Source organism: Euprymna scolopes, chromosome 16 (assembly GCF_053919585.1).
Source record: "Euprymna scolopes isolate OS-2025 chromosome 16, ASM5391958v1, whole genome shotgun sequence".
Classification (NCBI taxonomy): domain Eukaryota; kingdom Metazoa; phylum Mollusca; class Cephalopoda; order Sepiida; family Sepiolidae; genus Euprymna; species Euprymna scolopes.
In genome coordinates, this window is record NC_136497.1 from 86,971,221 (window position 1) to 86,998,335 (window position 27,115).

A 27,115-nucleotide genomic window follows, 5' to 3' on the forward strand; every position below is an offset into this window, starting at 1 on the left:
TTTGACATTTGAAAACTCTACGAAACTTCTCCGCCAATTTTGGGTCTAAAACTTTTAAATGAAAGATGTTGGTTACTTGGCCATGAAGAAACCTTTTGAATTTGATTTGAACCAAAAACAATAAATTTTAAGGGGTCCAAATTAGGGTCTAGGATGTTTAAAAATTGACCTTTGCGGTGTCTACCAAATTACTCAACATATTTTTGGTCTAAACATTTTAAATTTTACATGAAGTGGATTCAGACATTGGACAAAATTCTTAATGTGTTTTTGGCCAAAGTTTTGGCTGCCAAAATGTCAAAGTTCAAAAGATTTTACCTTTGCAAACTCTAGCAAACTATTAAACCAATTTTGAATGTAAATATTTGAAAATTTACATAAAGGATACTAAGACACGCAGCAAGCTTTTAATGTGGTTTCGGTGGTAATTTAGCTACCAAGAGGTCAAAATGTAAAAAAGTTGAATTTTGCAGACTCAACCAAATTCCTTCGCCAATTTTTTTGTCCAAATATTTGAAATTTTAGATGTAGGTTACCTGGACATGAGTAAAACTTATATATATATATATATATATATATATATATATATATATATATGCACATAAAGTTATGAAGAGTACATAGGGCCTGAGCAAAGCCGGGCTGAACTGCTAGTATTATTATATTTTCGTTTTGTTGTAAAATGTGTGAGTAAATCTACACTTGATTTTTACGAAAAAGAAATAAGATTATTTTTCAGAATAATTTCATATAATGTTTACTGATTATTTTTTCATTTTGTTACATGTAAATTATATTAATTTTAAAAATGAGGCTTGATATTGTGTAATGTTCGGAATAATCAAACTAATAATCTCATCTAAATTGTTTGTTTACAATGTCTCATCGAATCCAAATTCGACCTTTTTTATGTGTATTATTTTAAACACGGGAATCATTCCGGAACACTCTGAAATCCAACCCACATTTCGGATATAAACCTGTATATAATTCACCGGTTTTGTGTGATCTTTTTCCGTCAGCCATCATAGAGTAGAAGTCATTCGAAATTGCATTCTGAGTAGCGCTCGCATTTCAGATTGAAACTTCAACACTCAGAAGAGCTTCAGTTCTCAGTGTGGGCGACACAAATAACACAATTGACGAATTACTTAAAATTGTAACCGAAACAGCTGAATTAAATAAAGAGGCGATTTCTGCAGTTCGGCAGATAGATTCCAGAGTTCAACAAAACACATTTGAAAAAGGTCGGATATTACAGGGGCTTAAATTCTGTGCAAATAATACTCAATATAATAACTGTATTCCGAATAAGCGGAATAATCAGATTGCAAATATTAAATATAATTTTCTCTTGATTTAAGGTGCAACAGAAAAATAATTGAGCAACCAGATGTGTATATATGCTAATATTGGTTTAAGCCTGTCAATCTTTAAGTCACAAGCATAACCACTTAAGAAACTGCAACGTGTCTGCAAAGGCTTACTTTTAAAGTATCAATAAACAGTATGCTTTAATGTCTATTATTATGTGGCATAACGATTGGTGTTTTGATATCTGCTATTCATATCTATGTACGTTGTGCACAGATTCAAGAATTAAATTAGATTTCAATATAAAAGAAATACGAAGCAACACTGAAAAGATAGTCAATCTTTCTCTAAATGCTTAAATAATTATTAAACAATGTTTCTGATTAATTGAATAAAAGTGGACTGAGCGAGGGATATGGAAATATTTAGATACATTTTCCCAAATATACCCCAATTCAGAAGGTAAGATTATAATTTTATTACATTTTATCATTTATGTATAGAACACATCCAGAACAATAATACCTCGGTTTATTCGGCTTGATTAAAATAATAGACTACCAGACATAAGTAGTTCAGTTAGTGTGAACGAAAGTTATATTTTCTTTTTACAGGTATCTCGTATCAAACACTACTACTATGAATTTTCCTTCAGTGATGAAAGTTTCAGACAGCTTCTGGGAAGTCCAGGCCTTTTCCCGTTAAACCAGTCGGAGTTTGTAGGTAAGATTCGATTATATTCTATGTTTGCACTGCGGTTGGCATACTAATTCTCAATAAGAAAAAGGGAATAAAAACATCGGTTGATGTATTTTGTTGAAAACTCTCGGTCTTTTATTCATTACTGACGGAGTTGCCCGGGTGTTTTGATGTGCATATTGAGCAAAAACAAATGTGGTAGTAGGAAGGCAGGCTGGAACCCGTACCGCGAAGGAGGAAAAGAACGGGGGGAAAAAACCTGACGTCTCTGCGGTTACGACCACCGTTAAATCTGAAGTGACTTATGTTTAAATAAGACTAGACAATCGAAAGGAGAGGATATCTTTCAAAAATATCGGCGAAAAAAGCGACCTCTGCAAAAAAGTGCCTAGTTAAAGGTGAAGAAATTAATGTTTTAAGCCAATTTTTCGACATTAGTCGTATGAAAGGTCGACCTATATAACGATACTGATGTTGGTAAAATCCGTCGCCTCTGTCGAAAGTGTTAGGCAGACATGCAAACATACATACATACATACATACATACATCCATACATATATACATACATGCATACATACATTTATATATTGGCCACGACCCCAACCGATGAAAAAGCTTGCCCTATCTCTGAAAATACCCTTTATGTAAAATTTCAAATGTTTACACCAGAAATTGTCTGAGTAATTTGGGAGAGACCGCAGAGGTCATTTTTTTGTTATACTTTGACCCATATTATGACACCTTAGAATTTATTGTTTTGGGCTCAATCCATATCCAAGGAGCCTTTATCTAAAATTTCAAGTGTTTAGACCCCAAATTGCCGGAGGAGTTTCGTAGACATCTCAAAAGTCAAATCCTTGAACTTTGACTCATTAACAGACAAATGTATGGCCGAAAACGGATCAGAAAGATTTTCCCAAATATCATTACCCTGTACATCAAATTCCGAGTCTGTAGACTTTAAATTGACAAAGTTATTGCGTAGGGAAATGTACATACAGACAGACACACGCGCATGCACGTTCACTTTTATAGATATACTAGCCTTTCAGCCCGGCGTTGCCCGGGTGTTTTGATGTGTATGTTGAGCAAAACAAAACAAAAAGTGGAAGTAGGAAGGCAGGCTGGAACCCGTACCACGAAAGAGTACAAGAACGGGGGAAAAAACCTGACACGTTCACTTTATCTATCTATCTATCTATCTATATATATATATATATATATATATATATATATATATATATGTATGTATATATATATATATATATATATATATATATATATATATATATATTCACCCATTCTGATGAGTTGCAGACGACAAAATACGTGTCAGTGGATAAGTATATTTTAAAAATAATATATATATATATATATATATATATATATATATATATATATATATATATATATATATACACTACCCTATGCACCCAGTTGACCAAGTACCAATGCGCCCCTCACCTCCACTCAAGTAAGAGATAAAAGGAAAAAAAATGAGAAAAAACAAAGAAAGATAAGTAAAAACACAATCAGAGAGAGAGAGAGAGATAGAGAGCGAGAGAGAGAGAGAAGACAGCTGTGACCACAGTCCACCCCAACGAACCAGTAATAAAAATTGAAAATACGAATGAAAAGTAGAATCATTTACACATGTTCCCACCGCTCGGAGACATTTCAAATGAACTACGAAAATGTTCTTTTACATTTTAAACACATATTGAGTATATTCTAAATGTCTCACATTATAAGACTTTCTGAAGAGGACGCTTCACAGAACGTCTGAAACGAGTTAAAAACGATTTCAATGATTTATAAACATTATTACAATGATCTAAACATAATTTTCAATAAAAACCAAAACACGGAATAATAGAATAATGTTAAAAAATACACATTGTTGATGCACCTCCCTTATTTAAATATATATATATATATATATATATATATATATATATATATATATATATATATATATATATATATATATATACTAGCACTTCAGCCCGGCATTGACCGAGTGTTTGAAGGTGTATGTTGAGCACAAAAAAATGTGGTAGTAGGAAGGCAGGCTGGAACCCGTACCGCGAAGGAGGACGAGATAGGGGGAAAACTGACGTCTTTGCTGTTACGGCCACCGCCAAACCGGAAGTGACATATGTTTAAATAAAGGCTAGGCAAGAAAGACGAAAAGAGGGGATGAGTTTCGAAAATATGAGTGAAAAAAGCGACCCCGCCCTGTAGAAAAGTGCCCAGTTGAAGGTGAAGAAATTAATGTTTTTAGCCAATTTTTCGGTATTTGTCGTCTGAAGGGTCGAGGTTAAAACGATACTGATCTTGTGAAAATCCCTCGCCTCTGTCGAAGTTTTAAGCATACATGCAAACATACATACATTTATATATTGGTAGCTCAAATTGTCGACTCAAATGGATTACATACCTTGCCCTATATCTGAATACCCTTTATGTAAAATTTCAAATGTTTAGACCAGAAATTTTCGTATTAATTTGGTAGAGACCGCAGCGGTCAATTTTTTTTTAATTTGACTCCTAGTATAGCCCCTTTACATTTACTGTTTTGGGCTCAAATCAAGTTATTAAGTTAGATCCTAGTCAAAGGAACCTATATCTAAAATTTAAATTGTTTAAACCCAAAATTGGCCGAGGAGTTGGGTAGAGTTCTCAAAAGTCAAATTGATGAACTTTGACTACTTAACAGCCAAATTTCTGACCGAAAACGGATTACAAATATTTTCCTTAATCTCAATACCATGTATCTCAAATTCCGAGTCTGTAGACTGAAAATTGACAAAGTTGTTGCGTAGGGAAATGAACGCAGACACACACAGACATACATACACTTTAACTTGTATAGAGATATTGATAGATTTAGCTGACTGAGGGACGTATACACATAAACAATTGCAGGTATCCGCCATAGATCGAGGAGAGCGTCATAAAATACATTAGAGAACAATTAAAGAACATTCGCTTTGTACTCCTGAAGTTTGAGGTTGGAGAGTTAGCTGTAGCTAAAGATTTGCATGTTAACATTCTGCATGCAATCAAATGTAAGGTGCATAAAAATCCATGGTTACTATTTCTTTATTTTTTCTGCAATACACGACAATAAGGCAACCAAGAAACAACAGTGGGCTAAGTCACCTCCTCTTATGTTCACGCGTCTGATCACGCACACTAAAAATAAGTGAGGTGCGGAATTTGGCTGCCTCGTTTAGCTCTAACTTGGAGTTTATAGACATAAAAATATCTGTATGTCTATGTATATACTATTATATAAAAGAAACGTTGTCTGCTTTTGAGTGAGTATTTGATTTCGTTCTCTATGAACTCCAAAACGATTTGGTAGAATTTTTTTTTAATTTCACACGAAGGAACATGATGTACCTGGGGATGTTTTCATGTAGGTTTAGTATCAAAATGTGCCCCCATAAGTATCGACAATCGATAATGGAAAAAAGAATTTGATTAAAGAAAGAAAGTCCGATTAATACGAAAGTTGACACTTTTACACAGCTTAATAAAACAAGTGCATTTGAATATTATCTATTTGAATATGAATGCATATGAGTATTATCACAAGCAGAAAGGTTCCGCCTATAAAATACACTCTAGATTCGCAGAAATTCGAACGGAGCACGTTCGATTTTTTCTTTTTTAAAGCAAAATTGAACCATGATTGATATGTGTGTGTTTAACTTTAATTCAAGTAATTATGTAAAAATTATTTCATAATATCAACAGTATGCTCTTTAATAAGACAGAGGCGCATTCGAAATGATATCTTCTGTTTAGAACACAATTGATCCATGATACTTGACATTTGCATTTAAACCATTCCGTAAAGCCATTGATTATAAATGATGTTATGAATCAACAGAAGGTTCTATACAGTGGAATGTAGAATTCAAGGTACTGTGAACAAAATCACTACATGAAGGCATGTGAAACTACCTTTGATACAACGCGTTGGGCGTCCGTAACTAGAGCAAACAATTACTATATTGGATTTAAAAAATGGCAATTTACCGATTTCGATGAAAATAAATGTATGTGATAATATAACACTTGTTGATCCACATTTAATGGCGGAAACGTCAAGCCTCCTTGCTAGTACACACACATACACACACACACACACACACACACACATATATATATATATATACGATTCTAAAATACATATTTGTTTTAATGATAAACGCATAAATATTATCTACATACGTATACAGTTAAACCATTACGAGCTCATCCGTGTAGAGATAATCACTCGATTCAGTCGCACAATTCGAATACCGTAACAAGAGTAACATTTAACTCAATTTCTGAGCAAGATAATTAATTAGCATTTCATACATGTGTACATATAAGATGAGGAAAACCCTATACATAATCTCGGATGCGTTCAGTTATAGTCATCTGCCATGACAGTGTGCAAAACAACTAACATGCATTTTAAGTTTTGGGCTGTTTCTCTTATTACTCATTAAAAGCTTAACTGAGAACAGGCTACACATTATTATTTTAATAATAAATATGTAAATATAGTCTATATATCATAAAGATTATTGTTCAAGCCAGTCAAAAGATTAGAACACTGGAAAATAGTCACATTTAACTCCAATTCAGAGTTCGCACACGCCCACACACACACACATACACACCCACACACACACACACAAGCAGTTTTTCTGTTACCGTTGCTTATTTTTATATTTTAAATTTTAGCGTCCTCAGCTGTTAAGAGAGAAATTAACTCTTTTATTTTCGTTTTTTATGGCAAGACGTATTTTTTTTACACTAGAACCCCGGGATACGGTAAGTCCATGATTTTCAGGTTACGATGTATAATACTATGTTTAGCCGGCCATTGATTACCCTATTTGCCCCGCCTTAGAGTGTTATTTATAGTGCTATTTTATTATATACGTGTGTATTATATACTGTACCGCATTTTGATACGAATCTTTAATGCAATATCTCGGGGTTCTACTGTATATTATTATTTTTATTTATTTCAGTAGTTTACTATTTTGCTTAAAATATGTTTTAATTATAATTACGCGCATAAAATTATATGTACAAACACGTATTATATGATATAGCTATATAAACACGTATATATAGATGATAGCATAACCAATCGTTTGTGACATATGAGTGTCTAAATGTAAAATTGGTTTGAATGCTGATAACGATTCTGAGATTTCATTCAAATGCCTGATTTGTAGAAGAAGAGGAAAACTGAGTAGGATTGAATTGTAGCAATCGAAATTAATACTTCGATCTCTTTCACTTTTGTCTTTGCTATTACCCCCATTAATTTCTTTAAAATCCCGTATACCATTCAAAAGGAGGGCCCTCCATTTGCTCTTGCCTTATGCCAACCACTCAGTGCTTCAGGCGGCCATTGTTGGTAAGCTTGATCTCCTCTTGTCCCTGTATCGAAAATCAAGCTAGCTAGTACTGCTTCTTTAATTTTTAGCTCACTATGCTCGGTATTCGCTCATCACTCATACTTACTACGTGACAAGCTCAGCTTTGTTGGGACTGCGTGAACAACGTTTCAATAACTTCTATCTTACATTTTACACAGCGAATTGATAACAGTTGACACTTTTACTTCAAGTGGGTATCTGCATATCGACCACCTAAGACAGCGTTTGTTGAAGACATCAAGTTGATTAATCTGCGATCGATATGGAGTCACCGTCTCAGATGTCTACAAGAGAATGACAGCTTTTTACATCTAGACATTAGTGCCTTGTTTGATACACGTCCAATCAAAAGGTTGTGACAAATCTTGCCCAAATCATAAAATGCTTTGGTTATACTGCTTAAAATTACCAAACAACGCATGCGAGTTCACAGTACTTCCCAAATATTTTTTCGACAGAAATTAGGCTGTTAAGAGGTAAAAGTTCAACGATTTAACCTTTGAGAACTCTACCCAACTCTTCTGCCAATTTTGGGTCTAAACACTTGAAATTTTACATATAGGTTCCTTGAACATGGATCTAACTTAATAACTTTATTTGAGCCCAAATAAATAAATGTTAAGGGTCAGAGTTTAAAAAAATATTGACCTATGCGGTCTCTACCAAATTACTAAGACACTTTCTGGTCTAAATATTTGAAATTTTACATAAAGGGTATTCAGAGATAGGGCAAGCTTTTAATCGGTTTGAGTCGAACATGTATACTACCAATATATGAATGTATGTATGTATGTTTACATGACTACCTAAAACGTTCAACACAGGCGGCGGATTTTCACAAGATTATCGTTTTGAAGCTCGACCCTTCAGACGACAAATACCGAAAAATTGGCTAAAACCATTAATTTCTTCACCTTAAACTGGGCACTTTTCTACAGGGCGGGGTCGCTTTTCTCACTCATATTTTCGAAACTCATTCCCTTTTTTCGTCTTTTTTGTCTAGCCTTTATTTAAACATATGTCACTTCCGGTTTGGCGGTAGCCGTAACAGCAAAGATGTCAGTTTTCCCCTATCTTTTCCTGCTTTGCGGTACGGGTTCGAGTTTACCTTCCTACTACCACTTTTTTTTTGCTCAATATACAACTTCAAACGCCCTGTCAACGCCGGGCCTAAATGATAATATATATATATATATATATATATATATATATATTTATATATATACACTAAAATGCCGCCCAGTCGTATAATACGCTAAAATATATTTTGATAAATGCTGATTTCGTATTTATTAATATATTATATCAAACCTAATATATGGTAACGGTTAAAAAGATTAGAAAATTACTCCTGCGCCACCACGAAAAATCGAAACCAAAACGTTTAGCTTACGGTTTATGTTTTCCCTCAAAGTCATTGCCTGAGCTATGAAGACATGTTTGCTACAAGGCTAAAAATTAAAATGTGAACGACGCTATTACGTTTCACATGCATACATTTGTCAAATTCCATTTATTTAATTTTCACACTTTTGGACAGATTTTCACCGGCTAAAACAAAAGTATAAAGTTTCGCATAGGCCTGAATACCCTATACATTAAGTTTTATGTCTATAGACCAAAAACTGACAGGGGAGTTTGGTAGGCAATTTTTAATACAAATATATATATATATATATATATATATATATGTATATATACGCATATATAAATATGTATAGTAAGAGCTTTGTGCTTATTATAAGCTTTTTACGCAAGTATTACGAAAGTATATATCATGTAGAATATTTGTATGAATATAATTACACGTAGTAGTAAACTAAAGACGATGGTGAGAAACCCAGAAAACCTAATAGGGAATTAATTAAAATTAATGTTTAAAAGAATATGCTAATTAGCTAGATCTTTTACAGATGAATGCATTTCCACAACACATACATAACAAAGTTGTATTTTCTTTTGTGTAAATAGAAAAAAATGAATGGGTATGCACACAAAAAAACACATTTATGGGAGTAAAAATATATACATATATATATATATATATATCCATATATATATATATATATATATATATATATATATATATATATGCAAAATTAAAACAAATAACGGTTAAAGACAAGACGAGTGCAGAATCTCTTTCAATAAATAAACATATTTATTCATTTAAAATGATATTCGATACTTGAATGCATAACAGAATCTTCATCAGGAAACATAGTTTTTTTAACGTATCATGACGATGATAATGTTTGGCACGTTTTCCTTCATACGTTGGCAAAGTGTAATATCCGATATATATATATATATATATATATATATATATATATATATATATATGTGTGTGTGTGTGTGGGTGTGTGGGTGTGTGTGTACTAGCAGGAAAACCCAAGGTTCACTGAGATTGAATGAGAATCAGTAAACGTTCCATCTTTATTTGTTTTCATCGAAATCGTTTAAAAAGCACCTTTATCGATGGAGTTTTTAATGTTTATTTGCAAAGGGTTGTCTGATGTGCATATGTCATACTCATTTGCGAGTAAGTTATATGGATTATATCGTACACAATTAGATAAAAACACGGTGCAGTAATTTAGCATTACGTATCAATTGAGTCAAGCAGGGATCTGACGTGTAGACAAATGCATTTTGCGTGGTTCTTTAATTGAAAGAGGTTTTGTGCATATGTCATACTCATTTGCGAGTAAGTTATATGGATTATATCGTACACAATTAGATAAAAACACGGTGCAGTAATTTAGCATTACGTATCAATTGAGTCAAGCAGGGATCTGACGTGTAGACAAATGCATTTTGCGTGGTTCTTTAATTGAAAGAGGTTTTGCAGTAGGAGGATTGAATAAATTATTGCGAGTAAAAATCCTCAGAAATAACTAGAATATGTAGAGTAAAATAGGCAGCAAAAATCTATTAGGGGGTTTTAGAAGCGTAGATGAGATTTACATTTTAGGGGTGGACGATGGATCATCGCTAGAGTCATTGCGTATTGTCAAATTCTAGTTATTGATAAATAAGGCATAGCAAACATTTGATAATTTTTATGCGAACGTATTTGCATGAATTTTGATTTTTGTGTATAGTGTGAGTGTAAAGTGATTACGCCAATGTGTCAGTTCGTTTCCTATGGACTCCGAAACTACTAGACTTATTTTTGTGATAGTTTACATAAATATAACTCATGAGCTTTGAATTTTTCGTATATAGCTTCTGTATAAAACTATGTCCGATAAATATCGAAAATCTTGAATCGAAAAATGCGATTGATGAAGAAAAAATCCAATTCTTGCCAAATTTAACTCTCATATACAGGGTGAACCCCCCCCCCCCCCCGACAAACAGGCCCCAACACTAATTAGGCCCGGTTACTTAGTGTTTTGTCCGAATGAAATAAAACTTTGGTGATAACTAGTTTAGTATATTCAAAACATCACATCAAAACACTAGGGTAGGCCTTTTTTTTCTCCGTTGACTGTAAAATGCTCAGAAAAACAATTGAATGTCCTCTGTTTTTTTTTTTGGGGGGGGGGTCACTCCGCATAATCTTACATTATAAGTGCTTTTTACAAGTACTGTCATCGCACATGCAAGATAGCACGCGTCAACAATAAGTTCTTTGATAAGACATGCAGGGGAGTATTATATATAAATGTTTCTGCTAAGAGTACAACTGAAGCATAATATTGACATTGCATTTTAAACTTCAATATAAACTCAAAAATAGGTTATTATCAGTGCAATGTACACCATTATGTGTTGTGTACTGCACACAGTTGATTCACGACGAAAGCAGGCAATCGATGTATTTAATTAAAACATATGTGATTTCGATGTCAATAAGAATATTAGAAGTGTAAAGCATTCGGTGATAATCCTTCAATCACGAACGATATCTATAATATAAAGCTGACTGTGTGTGTGTATGTGTGTGTGTGTGTGTGGTCACGAATAGGCTCCTATATGGTTGACTATTTAAAAAAAAAACTGATATATAATATATAATATAATGATAGATGTATCGAGACACAGGAATGGGTATGTTTGATCTGGCAGAACGGTGGTTCATTAAAATTGTGGGGTTTGCGTTTGCGCCTGGCCTCCATAGAATGGAAATAGGCACAAACTTTAATAAATACTTTTTTATATTTATCTGCATAAATATACGTTGATAATTATGTTTCAGTTTGAAGTGATATGGTATAATAAAATTATGGGTTGTTCGTTCTCGCCTGACCTCCACAGAATGGAAATATGTCACAAAGTTTAATAAGGTGTTTTAATGTAGATCCACAGAATATTGTGATAAGTGTTTCTGTGTGAACAGGTATGGTATAATAAATGATGGGGTTTATCTATTTTATTTTTACTTTCATCATATTTTGCTTTGGTTTTCATACCACTAAATTCGAAGCTATCTCTTTACAACCCTTCCTTTTCATAACCTAATCATACTTTAATAAATCAGAATCCATTTTCTGTCTGTAGGCTGTTTTTGAACCCAGTCAACGATGGGTACTTTGCTAGTCTATATATATATATATATATATATATATATATATATATATATATACATGCACACACGTATTAGTAAGTATTAACAAATATGTCTACAAACGCTAGAGATTCATACGTACACAATCATCATTATAGAAGGTGATTATTGCTGCTAGTCAGGAGATTCGAACCCAATCACACAAGTGCTTTGCCTTTTTTTACATAGGCATAGGCATCACCACATTACCAAGGCCAAGATGCCACTCAAGGATAATGGTTAAAGAGTGTACAGTAGAAATTGGACAATATATTAATCATTAGTAATGAAAATTTGGTAAATTTGATAACTTATATGGAACGGCTCATCAAGAACTTATTTACGTTAGACTTGAAGACAACCATATTGTAGTCAGCCGGAAAGCATGAAAACGGAAGACAATTCCACAGGCGTGCAGTTCTAAGAAAGAAGCTTTGTTCATGGAATCTACGGTTAGGTTTAGGCACAGCTAAAGAGTGGGGGGAATTATTGATAGTGTTTACAGCTAGACGAGTGTTTCTTGTGAAAGTTTGGCGAGGGGGGACCATAGACCACGGGCAATTAACACATTAATTCAAGAAAATTAAGTAACTATTAATCGGCGGTTATTCATAGTAAACAGTCAGACAGAGTATTCAACGACCAGAAGTAGGAATGTTGCGTATGCACTAAAATTAAAATGGTTTTAAAAATTCACAATAGAGGAGTCAACTTTCATTGTTAAAGGTGCTTTAAAATAATAATAGTTTTAAACAAATTTCAACAATTATTTTCATACATACAGACACTAGTGTTTCATGTGTATACAATCATGTTATTTATTTCTCTCTCACCACAAGAAATATGACCCGAGGTGTGAAATGTTGGATTAAATAGTCAGCGCGTCAGAGAAGAATTCTAACCTTGACAAAAGATGCTTGTGCATCCATATTGGAACACACCGGAAGAGGATCATCAGAACCTTATAAATACACGAAAATGATCAAAAATAAAAGGCAAACTCTGGAAAAGTGACTCTCTTCGAACTACACAGAACCAACATTACGCCGCAATGAAGCGAGATAAAGTCATCACAAGAATGGTCTAATTTATGCTGATTTCGGAGTCAGGAATTCTTTGATAGAACACTGTCGTAAGCGATTTCACCCGCTGCTTGATTTGCGTAACGGAAAGCTCTTTGCTTAAAAAACCCCAAAAAAACAAATACATTGAGCTCGCTAAAGAAATGGCGTCGGCCAAATGTTTATATCAATAGGTATTTGAGAACATTTGCGGGCACCGAGCCCATGGCCAGAGGGTATCATTGCCGACCGTCAACTTGATAAGTGGATGAATACTATATATATATATATGTTTCCTTCCGACACTTTTCTAAAAATTATAAGAATTATAAATGACATGACTTATTTTCAATTCAATAACAATTTCTACAAAAAAAATGTCGGTTTTCCTATGAGTAAGCCTCTTAGTAGAGTATTAGATTGCCTTGTCTTATAGTTCCTACAAAAATGATTTTCACTTGAGTAATAAAAAAGTTATAGTAAACACAAACCTCTTTCTATATGTATTTATGTATGCGCATATACTTGTGTAAACAATATTGCGTACTAAATTCCTCTGGCAGTTTTTGGTCTTCAGACATAAAACTTCATATAAAGGGTATTCGAACCCATGCGACACTTTATATTTGGGTTTTAGCCGGAGAAAATCGGTGCAAAAGTGTGAGAATTAAAGAATGGGAATTTGCCCGCTTAAGGGCAAATGATAATATTGCGAATATGAATGCGCACGAGTAGTAGTTATTAGTTCATGTTTTAAGTTTTAGACTTGCAACACACATGTTTTCATGGCTTATGCATTAACGGCAAAAGAAAACGTAAATCGTAAGCGAAACGTTTTGGTTTCAATACACGGTGGTGGAGCACGAGTCATTAAAAAAATTAAAGCATCATCATATGTTGGGTCCAATATAATACAATAATAAATACGAAATCTGTATTAATCAAAATATGTATGTAAGCGTATTTTACGACCGAGCAATGCCGGGTAGCCTGCTAGTGTCGTATATATATATATATATATATATACACATATATGATGATTGCAACGTCTTGTAAGACGAGTGCAACTCCCTCAGGTACTGAAAGTCCATTAGCCGAAAATGACTGTAGTCCTGCCGGCAAAATTCGCACGCACAAGCAGACATGACACTAAAGACGGGCACTGGTGTATATACATATACATATATATATATATATATATATATATATATATATATATATATATATATATATATATATATATAAATATACATATATTTATATATATATATATACATGCACGCATGCATACGTATATACACATGCATACACATACACACATACAAATAACCCACATATATGCATACATACATACACATTACATATATGCATGCATAGACATACCTATACATACATAAACATACACAAGACGGTCATTGGCATACATACATATATATATATATATATATAAACGCAAATATACATATCTACACATACACACATATATACATACACCATGAATAATACACATACATACGTAAACAGACACACATGCATACATACAGATATACATACATACACATATACAAATACATACACACATATACATACATATACCCATACGTACACATATGCACATACATATATGCATACACTTACCTACATATACATACACATACATAAATATACAGTCGTACACGTATGCATACATGCTCATACATTCATACACATATATATGCATACATACACATGCATACATCTACATATATCTACATACATACACACATGCATAAATACATATACACACGCCTATATACTACATGCACATACATACACACACAAACATATATACACATACATATATACATACATATACAGTGATATACACACATACAAACACATGTACATAAACATACATACACCTATACATAGATACATATAATGAAGGCAGATCAATTATTACATGCTTCCAGCATTTCAGACCTACACGCGTCGCAACATTTCCATAGCAATAGGACCATTTTTTTTATAGACAAATGCCTGAGGGAGTATCTATACCTGAAGGTGTTACAGAGTTTTATATTAGTACGACAGCTAAATATCTCTCTCTCTCTCTCTCTCTCTCTCTCTCTCTCTCGGTTCAAAATGTTGATATCCAGCAACAAGCAACGCAAGACAGTCAGCAACAAGTCAAACTGCAGACCAGCTTAATGCGGGTACTGGTCTCCCGCTTTATGTTTTTTTAACTCAGAGATTTACTTCTCCTAGAGGGGTTGCCTTCACCACTGCTTACGGGAGCCCCCTCCACCCCGCATACACATGGAAATAAACACATGCGTACATACAAATGTACGTCAACTTACGTATGTTTGTGCACACACATACAAACATAATCACGTAAAGGCACACATATACGCATATACACAAATGCACACACATACGCACACACACATATACATACAAAATACACATGCATAAATAGTCCAAAAGTAATAAATAGTAACAAATCAATGTACGAACCGACGAGAAAACAGTCCAACTGAAAATGATTTAAAGAGGCATGGATTTTTCTTTTAAATAAAGTTTGTTTTAGACTCATTCTTCCGTAGCACATGACAATAATATAAACAAACTCGCACATAATTTTCCAAACAAATCAACCTACGAACCGACGTAAAAACATCCAACTGAAAATGATTTAAAGAGGCATGGAGGTCTTTTTTAAATAAAGTTTGTTTTAGACTCATTCTTCCGTAGCACATGACAATAATATAAACAAACTTGCACATAATTTTCCAAACAAATCAACGTACGAACCGATGAGAAAACAGTCAAACTGAAAATTATATATATATATATATATATATATATATATATATATATATATATATATATATATATATATATATATTATATACAATCAAACAGACACACACATACATACACGGATATATATATATATATATATATATTTGCCCTACGAACTCTACTTGAGGCTGTCGCCCATGTTTGTGCCTCTTCTGAAGGGTGTGTTTAACCACTGGTTAGTTCAGGGATCTATCCCTGGGCAGGTTACCAAAGGAGTGGTCACACTACTGAAGAAGGGAGAACGGCATGGCAAGGGGAACTTAGATTACTATAGGCCCATCACTCTGCATAACACAGAGTGGAAGATTTTGTCCCGCGTTCTTGCAAACTGACTGCAGGTTGTTATCGATGACTTGGTCGAGCCGGATCAGAACAACGCTGTGAAGGGTCGATTGATTCAAACCAACTTGCACTTGGTGCGCATGATCATAGAGTCGTTAAAAGACGACAAGGAAGCCGCGCTGATTAATTTAGATCAGTCAAAGATGTTCGATGAGGTCGACCATGGTTTCTTGGAATCTGTTGTAGGGACCACCGGCTTTGGTCCGGACTTCCGCAAGTGGGGCTCTGTTCTGTATCATGATCCCGCGGTAGTGGTGCAAGTAAATTGTAGGTTGTCGGAGTCCTTTGGGGTCTCGCGGTATGTGCGCCAGGGTTGTCCGCTGTCGACACTGTTATATATCCTGGCTTTGGAGCCTTTCCCTCGCAAGGGACGAGGCGACGAGAACAGTCCTGCGCGGCATAGCTCTACCTGGCGGCAAATTTGCCAGGGTGTCCGCATACGCTGATGATGTCACCGTGTCCGTTGCACGACGTAGCGATATTATAGCGGTGAAGGAGGCAATCGCTGAGTACGAAGTTGTCACAGGGGCCATAGTCAATCACAAGTACGTTGGCATCGTTTGGGTGCCTGGATCGGGGTAAACTCGCTTCCAGGTGAGTTCGGCTGGACGGATAACCCGGTAAAGATTCTTGGTGTGTGGTTCGGACCTGGACTCTAGCTGGACAAAAATTGGTCGGAGGTAGAGACGAAGGTCGAAGCGTCAGTTGGGATTCGGAGGAAATTGTGCTTGAAGGACCGTGCGGAGGCATGTTCAACGTTTGTGTTTCCGCTGATACTTTACCGCTTGTCTGTTCTTCCCCTGCCTGCGGATCGCTGTAAGGTTTTAGAGTGACTCCTTTTAAAACTTCTTTGGAAGGGCGGGAAGCCGTTCGTCCGTAGACAGGTCTGTACGCAGAAACTTAGGGCATTGCTGGGGTCCAGTGATGTTGAACGGCCTAGGAGGATACTATATCAGGATTTAGTGGTGGGGACCGCAAACGATCCGCTGGTGGAGCGCACATGTCGAGGGAGGAAGTTCTCTCGCTGTGAAATTGGGCGCCTGTCATTAGCGATTTGAATAATTCAGAATTTTCGTTAACGTGAGGGCTAGTCCGGGACACGCTGCCACTTTTCGACAGGCTTGCAAAGGATACCAAGAGCAAGGAGTTTTACTTTCCCTCCTGCCCACGGTGCAACGAGGAGGACGAAGATGAGACGAGAGAGCACGCGTTTTATCTTTGCAGTTGATTACGGAGCTTTTGGGAGTACGCCGGGAGGTAACGGCTCGCATCGACCTCGAGCAGTCGGTGCCACATGATTTAGCGTACGTTGTCAGCAATATGGACCCGCCGTTTACTAGGGAAAAACGGTTGGTTTTTCTAGCGATCCTAGCAGTAGCTAGGCTAGTGACGTGGGTTCCGCGTCTTAATATTGTTTATGGGTTTGGATCTGTTTCGGATCGGGATCTGGTTGCTTATTTTAAGCATCAACTTAAAATAAAGATCAGGTGCGATTGGAAAATATTACATCGCATAGACTTTAATAGGATGGGGGTGCACAGCACTAACTTGTGCATACGACGAGGCGGTAGGTTCGAGTTCGTCTTCCCGCCCTAGTGGTATTGGTCCGATGGTGCCGGTTTCATTCAGAACCCAGCCCTGACAATCAAAGTCTTTTTGGGTAGCTTAGTTAGGTCGAGTAACCACCTAGAGTGGAAAAAGAACATTATTAAGTCTTAGACTAGGGCAGATATGTGAATCGATCTTGTTCCCAGATGCTTTGTTTTTTCGATCGGCACTAGGGGAACTTCCAAGGATGCCCAGTCCCCCACTTTGTTTTGCCCCCGATCTGCTACCCCTTTGCGTATTTATTTACCTTGGAAGACGCCGTCCATCCCCTACGACCCCAGCCCGATACAAGTTATTTTTGGAAATAATGTCCCTTAGATCCCCCACTCCCAACTAAGGGACGGCCTGCTTGCTTTCGACCTTGTTTGAGGAAACGAAAGACAGTCGAGTGTAGGTAGGGAGGGCCCCCTTATTAACCCGCCCCTATAGGCATTTTGTTTGGTTATTTATTTTTTTTTCTTTTTGGGTGTTTGCTAGTTTGCCGCCCTCCCCTTCATCTCACCCCCATCAATTAATTAAAAATACTTATGTAAATATTTTTCTGTTTTGTTTGTTGTAAATATTTTACTTTTTTTCAGAACCAAAAAATCACCTACCATTCTGTAAGCTGGGGAGTTCGTTTTTAAGCAGGTCAATGGTAAGAATGAAGCGTTTAGAATGATAGAAAACCTAGTGTAGGGAAAACTAATAAAGTCTTTCTTTCCACACAAGACCTATCAAAGTAGATAGAAAGACCCCCGTACACTCAACTGACCCTACTGGCCCTCGTGCCTAAGCTTCTTCGGACCGCAAATGAGGTCTTGGCAGTAAATAATGCAAAGGTCGAGGCCGAAGGGCTAAATAAGCATAGCCCCATTAGTTCGTCTGATGGGAATGTATCTCCTAGCGAGTTCGGCTTCAGGGAGACAGAGTCTTGAAACTCAGCCCGACAGGGGAGGGGCTGAGAAACGACCCAGCACCTGTCTGAGATACACCACTGAGATCTGAGATACACCACTTGGGTACTACCTAGGAGGTCCACACTCCACGGCATTGCTACCAGGCTTTCCGGTCGGGCAAGTTAATTGTTTGTCGCCTGAGGCTCCGCTACCGAGAAATGCCGACTGGGGTGCCCAGGCAATTTTTGACAAGGCAAGAGTGACCCTCCGTTAGGGGAGCTTGCCTATTTCGACCTTCCGGCCTTGTGGCACATTTTGGTGTGGTGGACACCAAATAAATAACTACCCCCATTAGTCCTTTGATGGGGATGTGTCTCCTAGCGGCTTCGGCTGCAGGGAGACAGAGTAGTCGTACTCATCAAGAATCCGTTCTGGATACTCAGCCCGAGAGGTGAGCGGTCGAGATACGGCCCAGCACCTGTCGGACTGAGGTACACCGCTTGGGTACTACCAAGGATCCACCCTCCCAGGCCTTTCCACCGGGCTTTCCGGTGGGGTAAGTTAATTGCTTTTCACCTAAGGCGCGTCTACCGGGGAATGCCGACGATGGTGCCCAGGCAATTTTTGATGAGGCAAGGGAGCTTTCCAATTTCCACCTTCCGGCCTTGGCCATATTTTGGTGTGGTGGACACCAAATAAATAACTAACCCTATTAGTTCTCTGATGGGGATGTGTCTCCTAGCGGCTTCGGATGCAGGGAGCCAGGGTAGAGTACTCGTCAAGAATCAGTTCTGGACACAGCCCAACAGGTGAGGGGTCCAGATATGACACAGCATCTGTCGGACTGAGGTACACCGCTTAGGTACTACCTAGGAGGTCTACCCTCCCATGCCTTGCCACCGGGCTTTCCGGTGGGGCAAGTCAATTACTTGTTTCCTGAGGCGCCCCTACCGGGGAATGCGGACGGGGCTGCACAGGCAATTTTTGATTGGGCAAGAGTGTCCCTCCTTTAGGAAGCTTGCTTATTTCCACCTTCCGGCCTTGTGCCGCATTTTGGTATGGTGGACACCAAATAAATAACTACCCCCATTAGGAGTCAAAAACATTTTACAGTGTCGATGCTAAAATATATGCGAATAACTTTGATTTGATTTGTTATTGTAGCCTTAACTGAAGAAAGAAGAGTTGTGTTGGAAACATATGCAGTAGAAAATGGTTATGGTTTATTCTGTGATGACAAACATTACGACGTATTTTGTTTGACGGAAGGTACAGTAACCAACATGTAAGTATATGAGTTATATTCTCGTTAATATATTTCGAAATAAAAAATATTATGAAGAAATTAATCATCGTAAATCACGCACAGAACTTTGTATTATTTAGACTATTCAGACGTTGGGTTGTTGCCTTTATACGAATTGTTTCTTTTTACTGAAATGTTTCAAAATAAAACATGATTACCTTATCCGAGGTTGATCGTAAATTCTAGAATGGATCCAAATTTTCAGACACTTGAAAATAAAAAAAAAACAATAAACAAAGCCTTAAAATATCATATATTGTTATGGCGGAGCATTTTATCAGATTTTACTCAAAATTCAAATGCAACGCTGTATAGATTTCCAAGCTACAAATACGATATCGGTTTAAAATTAAATCTTCTAAATTTGTTTCACCTAAATGAGTCTGAAGGGATTGCAAATTGCATTGTTATAGCGACATTAATGACCTGAGCTTTTTCATCTTCCTGTTGCAAATATTGACAGTGCGAGACACAAGGAAATCATCTCCTGCCACGGTTGTACGTCAGAAACAGAGATGTATAACTGAATTCCAGACTAAAGTGCATTGAGAATAGTAATGTTGAAAGAAATACATACTGAAGTACTAAGGGTTGATCGTTTTCATATTACTTACTCATTTATTTCTATTGAAGTTCTGGAGTTTAAAAGAAAACGCTTTGCGTCTGGAACGACACCGTGTGCAATCATTTTCTGATATGTATGGCGACATAACTCTATGAATCACGCTAATTTTAGTTGTTATTTTCTAAATTTTATTTACACCAACACAGGAGGCATGCGATGTTACAGCGATAGAAGGACCATTTATAGGAAATCAATTCAGATGCGGAATATTTTGTTCACGTTGCATTTAAACCTCTGTGTTCTAGTAGGGTCAAGTAAACAGTAAAAGGGAGGAAGAGAATCCCAATGGTCCGAGGCATGAATCAACAGGGTACAGATCTAAACCATGTGTATCGCTTTATTACGGGTCAATATTCTTTTAAATTTTGAAATTGCTATGACACGCAGAGAAGTGGAATTTGGTAGAGTGGCACAGCACAAGAAGGTGAGTTATCTCCTGATTTTTGTGGAATCTCAACAAATATGTTTAGGATTATGCTAATTTCTCTATTTACTGGTAATTTTATGTGTGTAGCACTTTATTGCAAGTGTGTAAAAATGTATATTTTCGGCAATAAAACCATATTCTAACTTCATATTTCTATTTATATGAAATAAAAAAAACATATCTAGGTACAATATTAACCAAAAACGGGAATGGTACTGGATATGACCTAAAACTATATCCGATGGTGAGGCCCCACCTTGCGGGCCTTCGGGAGTGTGGAGCCACCCTTTAATTGCCATTGCTCCCAGGTCCACTCTGACCCTGAGTTGTAGTACCTGTTAGGGTCCCAACTATGGATTAAATAGAATCTGAATTAAAAAAAATATATACACTCCTTTAAAAATCGTTCCTCAAAATAGCTAGATTCGGCATAAAATAACCTGAAAAAGTTTGATATGCCGTAAAACAAAAACAACCAACCAACCAAAAACTGGAACGATTTTCACGTTATATTTTTAAAGTAAATATTTATTTATCAACATAGCTCTCATGTTCCAAAATCAATTGAAGTAGTCTCTTGTAAACTGCTGATGTCAACTGGCGAATCGGAGACGATATGATGCCATAGGAAACTTCCAAACTCTTTCTCCACTCTTCATCCCTCTACGAAAATTTAACATCTCCTTCATAAACTTTCATCTTTATTATTGACCGGAGCCGCTCAATTGGGTTTATAGCTGGAGGACAAGGTGGTAATGTCATAAACTTTTCTCCACTAATGCCCAATCACTTTAGGTAGGATGTCGTAGCCTTTGCAGAGTGAGGTGGCGCATTGTCATTCATAAAAATCAATTTGCGGTGACGTGCCAATGGAACGTCACTAAACTATGGTGATAAATGCTGATTAAAAAATAAAATATAAGATTGGCTCGCCAGTTTGGCCTCTTCTGGCACTCGAAATGGTCTAATTAGTTAACCGTAGATTATTCCATCCCAACATGACATCTCCAGCTCCCTGTTGACGATGGAATTTGTGGGGGGTATGGACTTCTTGAAGACTCCAAAATTTGGCCAACCCTTCTGGTCCATCATGGGTTGCTCTAGCCTCATCGGTGAAAAGAACATTTTCGAAGTTGGTTTTCATGTATTTCTGAGCCCTAGCCAAACATTTTCCTAATGAGTTTGGTTTAAAACAGGTCTTGCTATGGGATTAATGCTTCTTGCAATTTCATTTAAGACATTGCAACGTGTATTTCTGGACAAGGTAGGTATTCCAATGTTGTTAAATATAGCAACACTGTTTCTACGCAGCTGCTTTATAAGTTGACGGCGAATTTTTCTTACATCACAAGCAGAAACTGACTTTCTTGCGTTTTTATCCTTCCTTGGTTTGATGGTTGGATTTTCAACAAATGAAGACAACGTTCTTCGATCTCTTTCAAGCTCCCTGGCTAGAGATAAACCTTTCGCAAGAGCTGCAACAAGGCGTTCCGTTTTACTAGCTGCCAATCAACCCTTTCTGGGTATTTTGGCAGACTTGCAATGAAGTGATACGCACTTAAAATACCAGAAAAAATATATAATAGCATAATTTTCCAAATATTTGTCCCAATTTTATAGGAATCAGGGAAATAAGTCACCTTCTTATCTTTACCAGTGTACGAAATTTCACTCATCTGCGTTCCATAGCAATTTCAAAATTAAAAAATAAATATTTAATTGCAATAAAGCGATTCACAGGGTTTATACATCGAAAGTAAATAATAATTTACTGCTAGTCAGATGAAAGTAGAGTATTTCATTGCGGAATGCAAAACTGCATTAAGGTTATCGGTGCACATGTGATATAATTACATCTTATTTGGTGTTTAAAATAAAAATTAACTGTATATTACACGGTCACCTTTATATATCCCGAAGTATAACTAGCCTTAAATCTTCCAATGTTTTCTTATTTCATTACATTGTCTGTGAACTGTATCCTTCTTTATTCCGCTATGCAGCCCCCCCTCCATCTCAATTTGTTGCTTCTTGCTTTATCTCTTTTGTAGATTGTTATTTTCGATACTATTATTGTTAAGTGATGTCTATCGTTTTATACACTTGTGAGTCTTTTACACCGCGGTAAAGAAGCATTGGTAAAGAAGCATTGGTAAAGAAGCACTGGTAAACAATGATTGGTATATAAGAGATGAATCTATCAACTACTTAACCGACCATTATGAATTTCAGAACACGGTTTTCATTTTAATTAAATTTAATTTCGTGCCATGCAATGATCTCGTCTTAAATATTAAGATAATTTCGATTTTCGACATTTTAAAAGTGCGTATGAATAAAATAATATTTCTTAAATTTCATTCTTTTTTAACGGTTGAAAAAGTTTAGAGCTAGCAAAATATGAGATCATCTTCTAATTAGCCAATTAAAATATATAAAATGTGCACATAGTTTAATTCGTAACTGCCTTTCATTTTAATTTCATTATGTTTATGCCTAATTTGAAGACATTTTCGAGAATAAAAATAATTACATGACTTCCAACGTAAAGGTGAACAAAATTATCATTCGTATTATTATTCATCGGACTACTGTTCCCATATTGAGTGTGATTTTCATAAAGTTTCGGTCGATGTAAGCTCCGACCTTCTTCAGGTGTATCTTGTCAAACTCGGGAATGTTTCTCTCGAAATCGGTAATTTCTAGAGGAACCTTTATTTATTTCACGGGAGTAGCATGCTTTTGTCCCGTCAGCCATGACTGGATAGAGGTCCTAAGTAATTCGCAATTGTATTTTTTCGGTCACCCACACTGAGGATTGAACCTTCAACCTTCAACCGCAAGGACACGTGGCGCAGTGATTAGAGTACTTGGAAAAATCAATTGTAAAAGTGATATTCTCCTGAAGGTTGAAGGTTCAATCCTCAGTGTGGGTGACCGACAAAATGCAATTGTAAATTACTTAGGAACTCTATCCAGTCATGGCTGACGGAAAAAGAGCATGCTACTCCCGTGAAGTAAATAAAGGGTTCCGCTCGAAATTCCGTCCAAATTCCCGAGTTCGACAGAAACATTCCCGAGTTCGACAAGATACACCATAAAACGTCGGAGGTTACATCGACCGAAACGTTGTGGAAATCACACTCAAAGTGAGAACAGTAATCCGACGAATAATAATACAAATAACCAATCCTCATCTCCAAAATTCAGAAGCGTCAAAATTATTATATTTTGTAAAGTGACATAAAATTTCTGCAAAACTTTACGGCTCTTAGTGAAATTTTACTTGAACCGAAACAAAATATTCTAGTATATATATATATATATATATATATATATATATATATATATATATATATATATATATATATATATATATATATAGTGTGTGTGTTAGCAATATATTTTGGAGTGCCTACCTAAACAAATAATAAACGCTGAGCTGTCTATGAGTTTTCTTTTTTCTAGCATTATATTGTCATGTATTTTTTTTCTTTCTAATAACATTTTTTGGGTTTATTTTTCTGAGTATATGCACAGGAAAAGTCGGTATTGACATTAACGGTTAATTACGGCAAAACGAAACGAATTTGTAAAAAAAAAACGGAACCAAAATATTAATATTCTGAAAAAAGCTGTTTGGTTAGAAAAATAAACATTTAGACCCTGTAATGTAACTCTAGTATAGCTACACTGTTTTTTTAACATATTTAACTAACATTGACCTTTTATCGAAACAGGTTTGGTATACGCAAAGAGTGCAATCTAATTGAAAACGTGCATAGTTTACAAAAAAAAAAAAACAACAACAACAAAAAACGAATTATATATATATATATATATATATATATATATATATATATATATATATATATATATATATATATATATATACATATATATAGTTAAATATATATCTTTTCACCATTTTCAGGCCTGCCCCCACAGATCTGATTGTCGGCACCCTTACTGCAGAATATGCTGATTTGGTTGTCCAGAATTCGGAATATACAGAGGAGGACAGTTTCGACAGCTATAAGGAATTTATTAAATTACTTATAAATAGTTACCCAAACACCTGCTTATTCAATTCCATAAATCAACCGGTAGCCTATGCGGTTGGAAAAGAATACGGAGGGATCGGCATGCTCTACGTTCACCCCAAGTATCGCGGTCGTGGGTGCGCCAAGGCAGTGATATCCATATTGTCACAAAAATTCTTGTCGAATGGGATTACACCATTAATTGTAGTGGATGTTCAAAGTATACTTTATAGTAATTTAAGTTCAACATTAGGTTATAAATCAACTCAGTCAAATATAAATACGTATACACCATTCCCAAAGATTAAGACAGAATAAATGCATTGCTTAATGAATTCAACTGAATACTAAACAAATAAAAAAAAAATCACGATCCTTTTTACATTATTTACGATAAGGTGAGGATTTACAGCGTTTTTATTGTTTGTACATTGCAAAAAAAGAAGGCTAGTTTTAAAACGGTATATGAAAAAAGATATAAAAATATCGTATTTTGTATTTGAACTGCTTTTCTAATCTCGACTATTATTGTCACAATTTGAGGGCAGATATAACCATCAACTGATATGCATAGGCCGATTGCGGAACGAATAAGTTGGTAAATAATTGTCAGTTTTCAGTAATATTCAGCTGGAAGTTGAATGTTCCGTAAAAAAATAATAAAAATGGCATCAGTTTACTACAAGATAACGGAAATTATATATCCCACCTAATTAAAAATAAATTAATTCCAAATGCAATACAAATTCTCGGGTTCGACATTTCCGAGCTCAAAAGGAACACCTGGAAAGTGTAGAGGCGGTAATATTCGTTGAAAATTGTGTAAATATACGTAAGAATTGTAAGAGCAGTCCGACTTATAACAATTATTAATTCGCATAAAATATTCCGAAGCTATAATCTATAACATAATGTCAGCACTCCTACGACATTGGCGACTTCTTAACGTTGCGCTCTTCCCCTTTTTACAAAATATGAAGCTCATTTTCCTTAATTTTTTTTTCACAACCTCTCTCATATGCGAATTATATTTTGAAACCACACGCTTTCTTTATCTATAAATATCATTTGGCATCATATAAACCCGTGCTCAGATCAGCACTTATATCTCTAATGCTCAATAGATAGCCAAACAAAACTAGCCCTCTATACTTAAACAAACGTAGCATGATGTAGATACGCAGCTAAACGCTGCTAGCCTTCAATACACGACCAGACACAGTTAGTCCTCGATATACTTTCATACACAGCAAGTCCTTGACACACGACTAGACACTGCTAGCTGTCTACTTACGCCGGACATAACTAGTTTTCAACACATTGCGAGACGTACCCTCGTCACACGACCAGATACAGTTTTCCCTCCATACACGGTTAAACACAGTAAGCCCTTCACACACGGCCAGACACTTGCCTTTCATACACGGCTAAACAAAACTATCCCTCAATAAACGGCTTCATATACTTGAATCACAATTATGACTCATGGTTTCATTTTTTCTAAGGCGAAAACTCCAATTTAAAAACACCGTTCGATTTTCGAATTGTATAAACAATTGTCCCAATCCTGCCGACGGCAACCATAAAAAATCTGACTCACGTTTCGTAATTTAAATTTCTTCAAAGCATGCTAATTCTAAGTCTGACTTCCGACATGGTCGCATCAATTTTACTTTTCTTAATGCGAAAAATAGCTTGTAATTCAGAAATAAAATAATTTGTCATTAACCTATGACATTCACGTAAATAGCACGACTTCTTAATTTAGCCGTGTTCTCTTTTCTGTCAAATCCTAGACTCGTTCTCCTTTACAATTCAACTTTCTGATCGAAACCATTTCTGCCATATGCAAATTATATTTAAAACCACGAAACATAATATTGTATACAATACTTGGAAGCAATAATTTTGTAGATTTCTTGAAGAATAGTGCACCGGATTTCGAGTGAAAAA

At 35.9% G+C, this 27,115-nt stretch overlaps 1 protein-coding gene across 1 annotated transcript in view; it reads left to right on the forward strand.

Annotated features, from left to right (window-relative positions):
• The window catches only part of LOC145296269 (uncharacterized), a 45,902-nt gene extending 19,169 nt beyond the window's left edge, over positions 1-26,733 (forward strand). The window contains exons 3-5 of the mRNA XM_080142471.1: positions 1,929-2,037; positions 19,926-20,046; positions 25,054-26,733. Coding sequence (XP_079998597.1) covers positions 1,929-2,037; positions 19,926-20,046; positions 25,054-25,480 — 657 coding nt within the window. The 3' untranslated portion in view covers positions 25,481-26,733. The remainder of the gene's footprint in view (positions 1-1,928; positions 2,038-19,925; positions 20,047-25,053) is intronic.
• Positions 26,734-27,115: the final 382 nt, after the last annotated feature.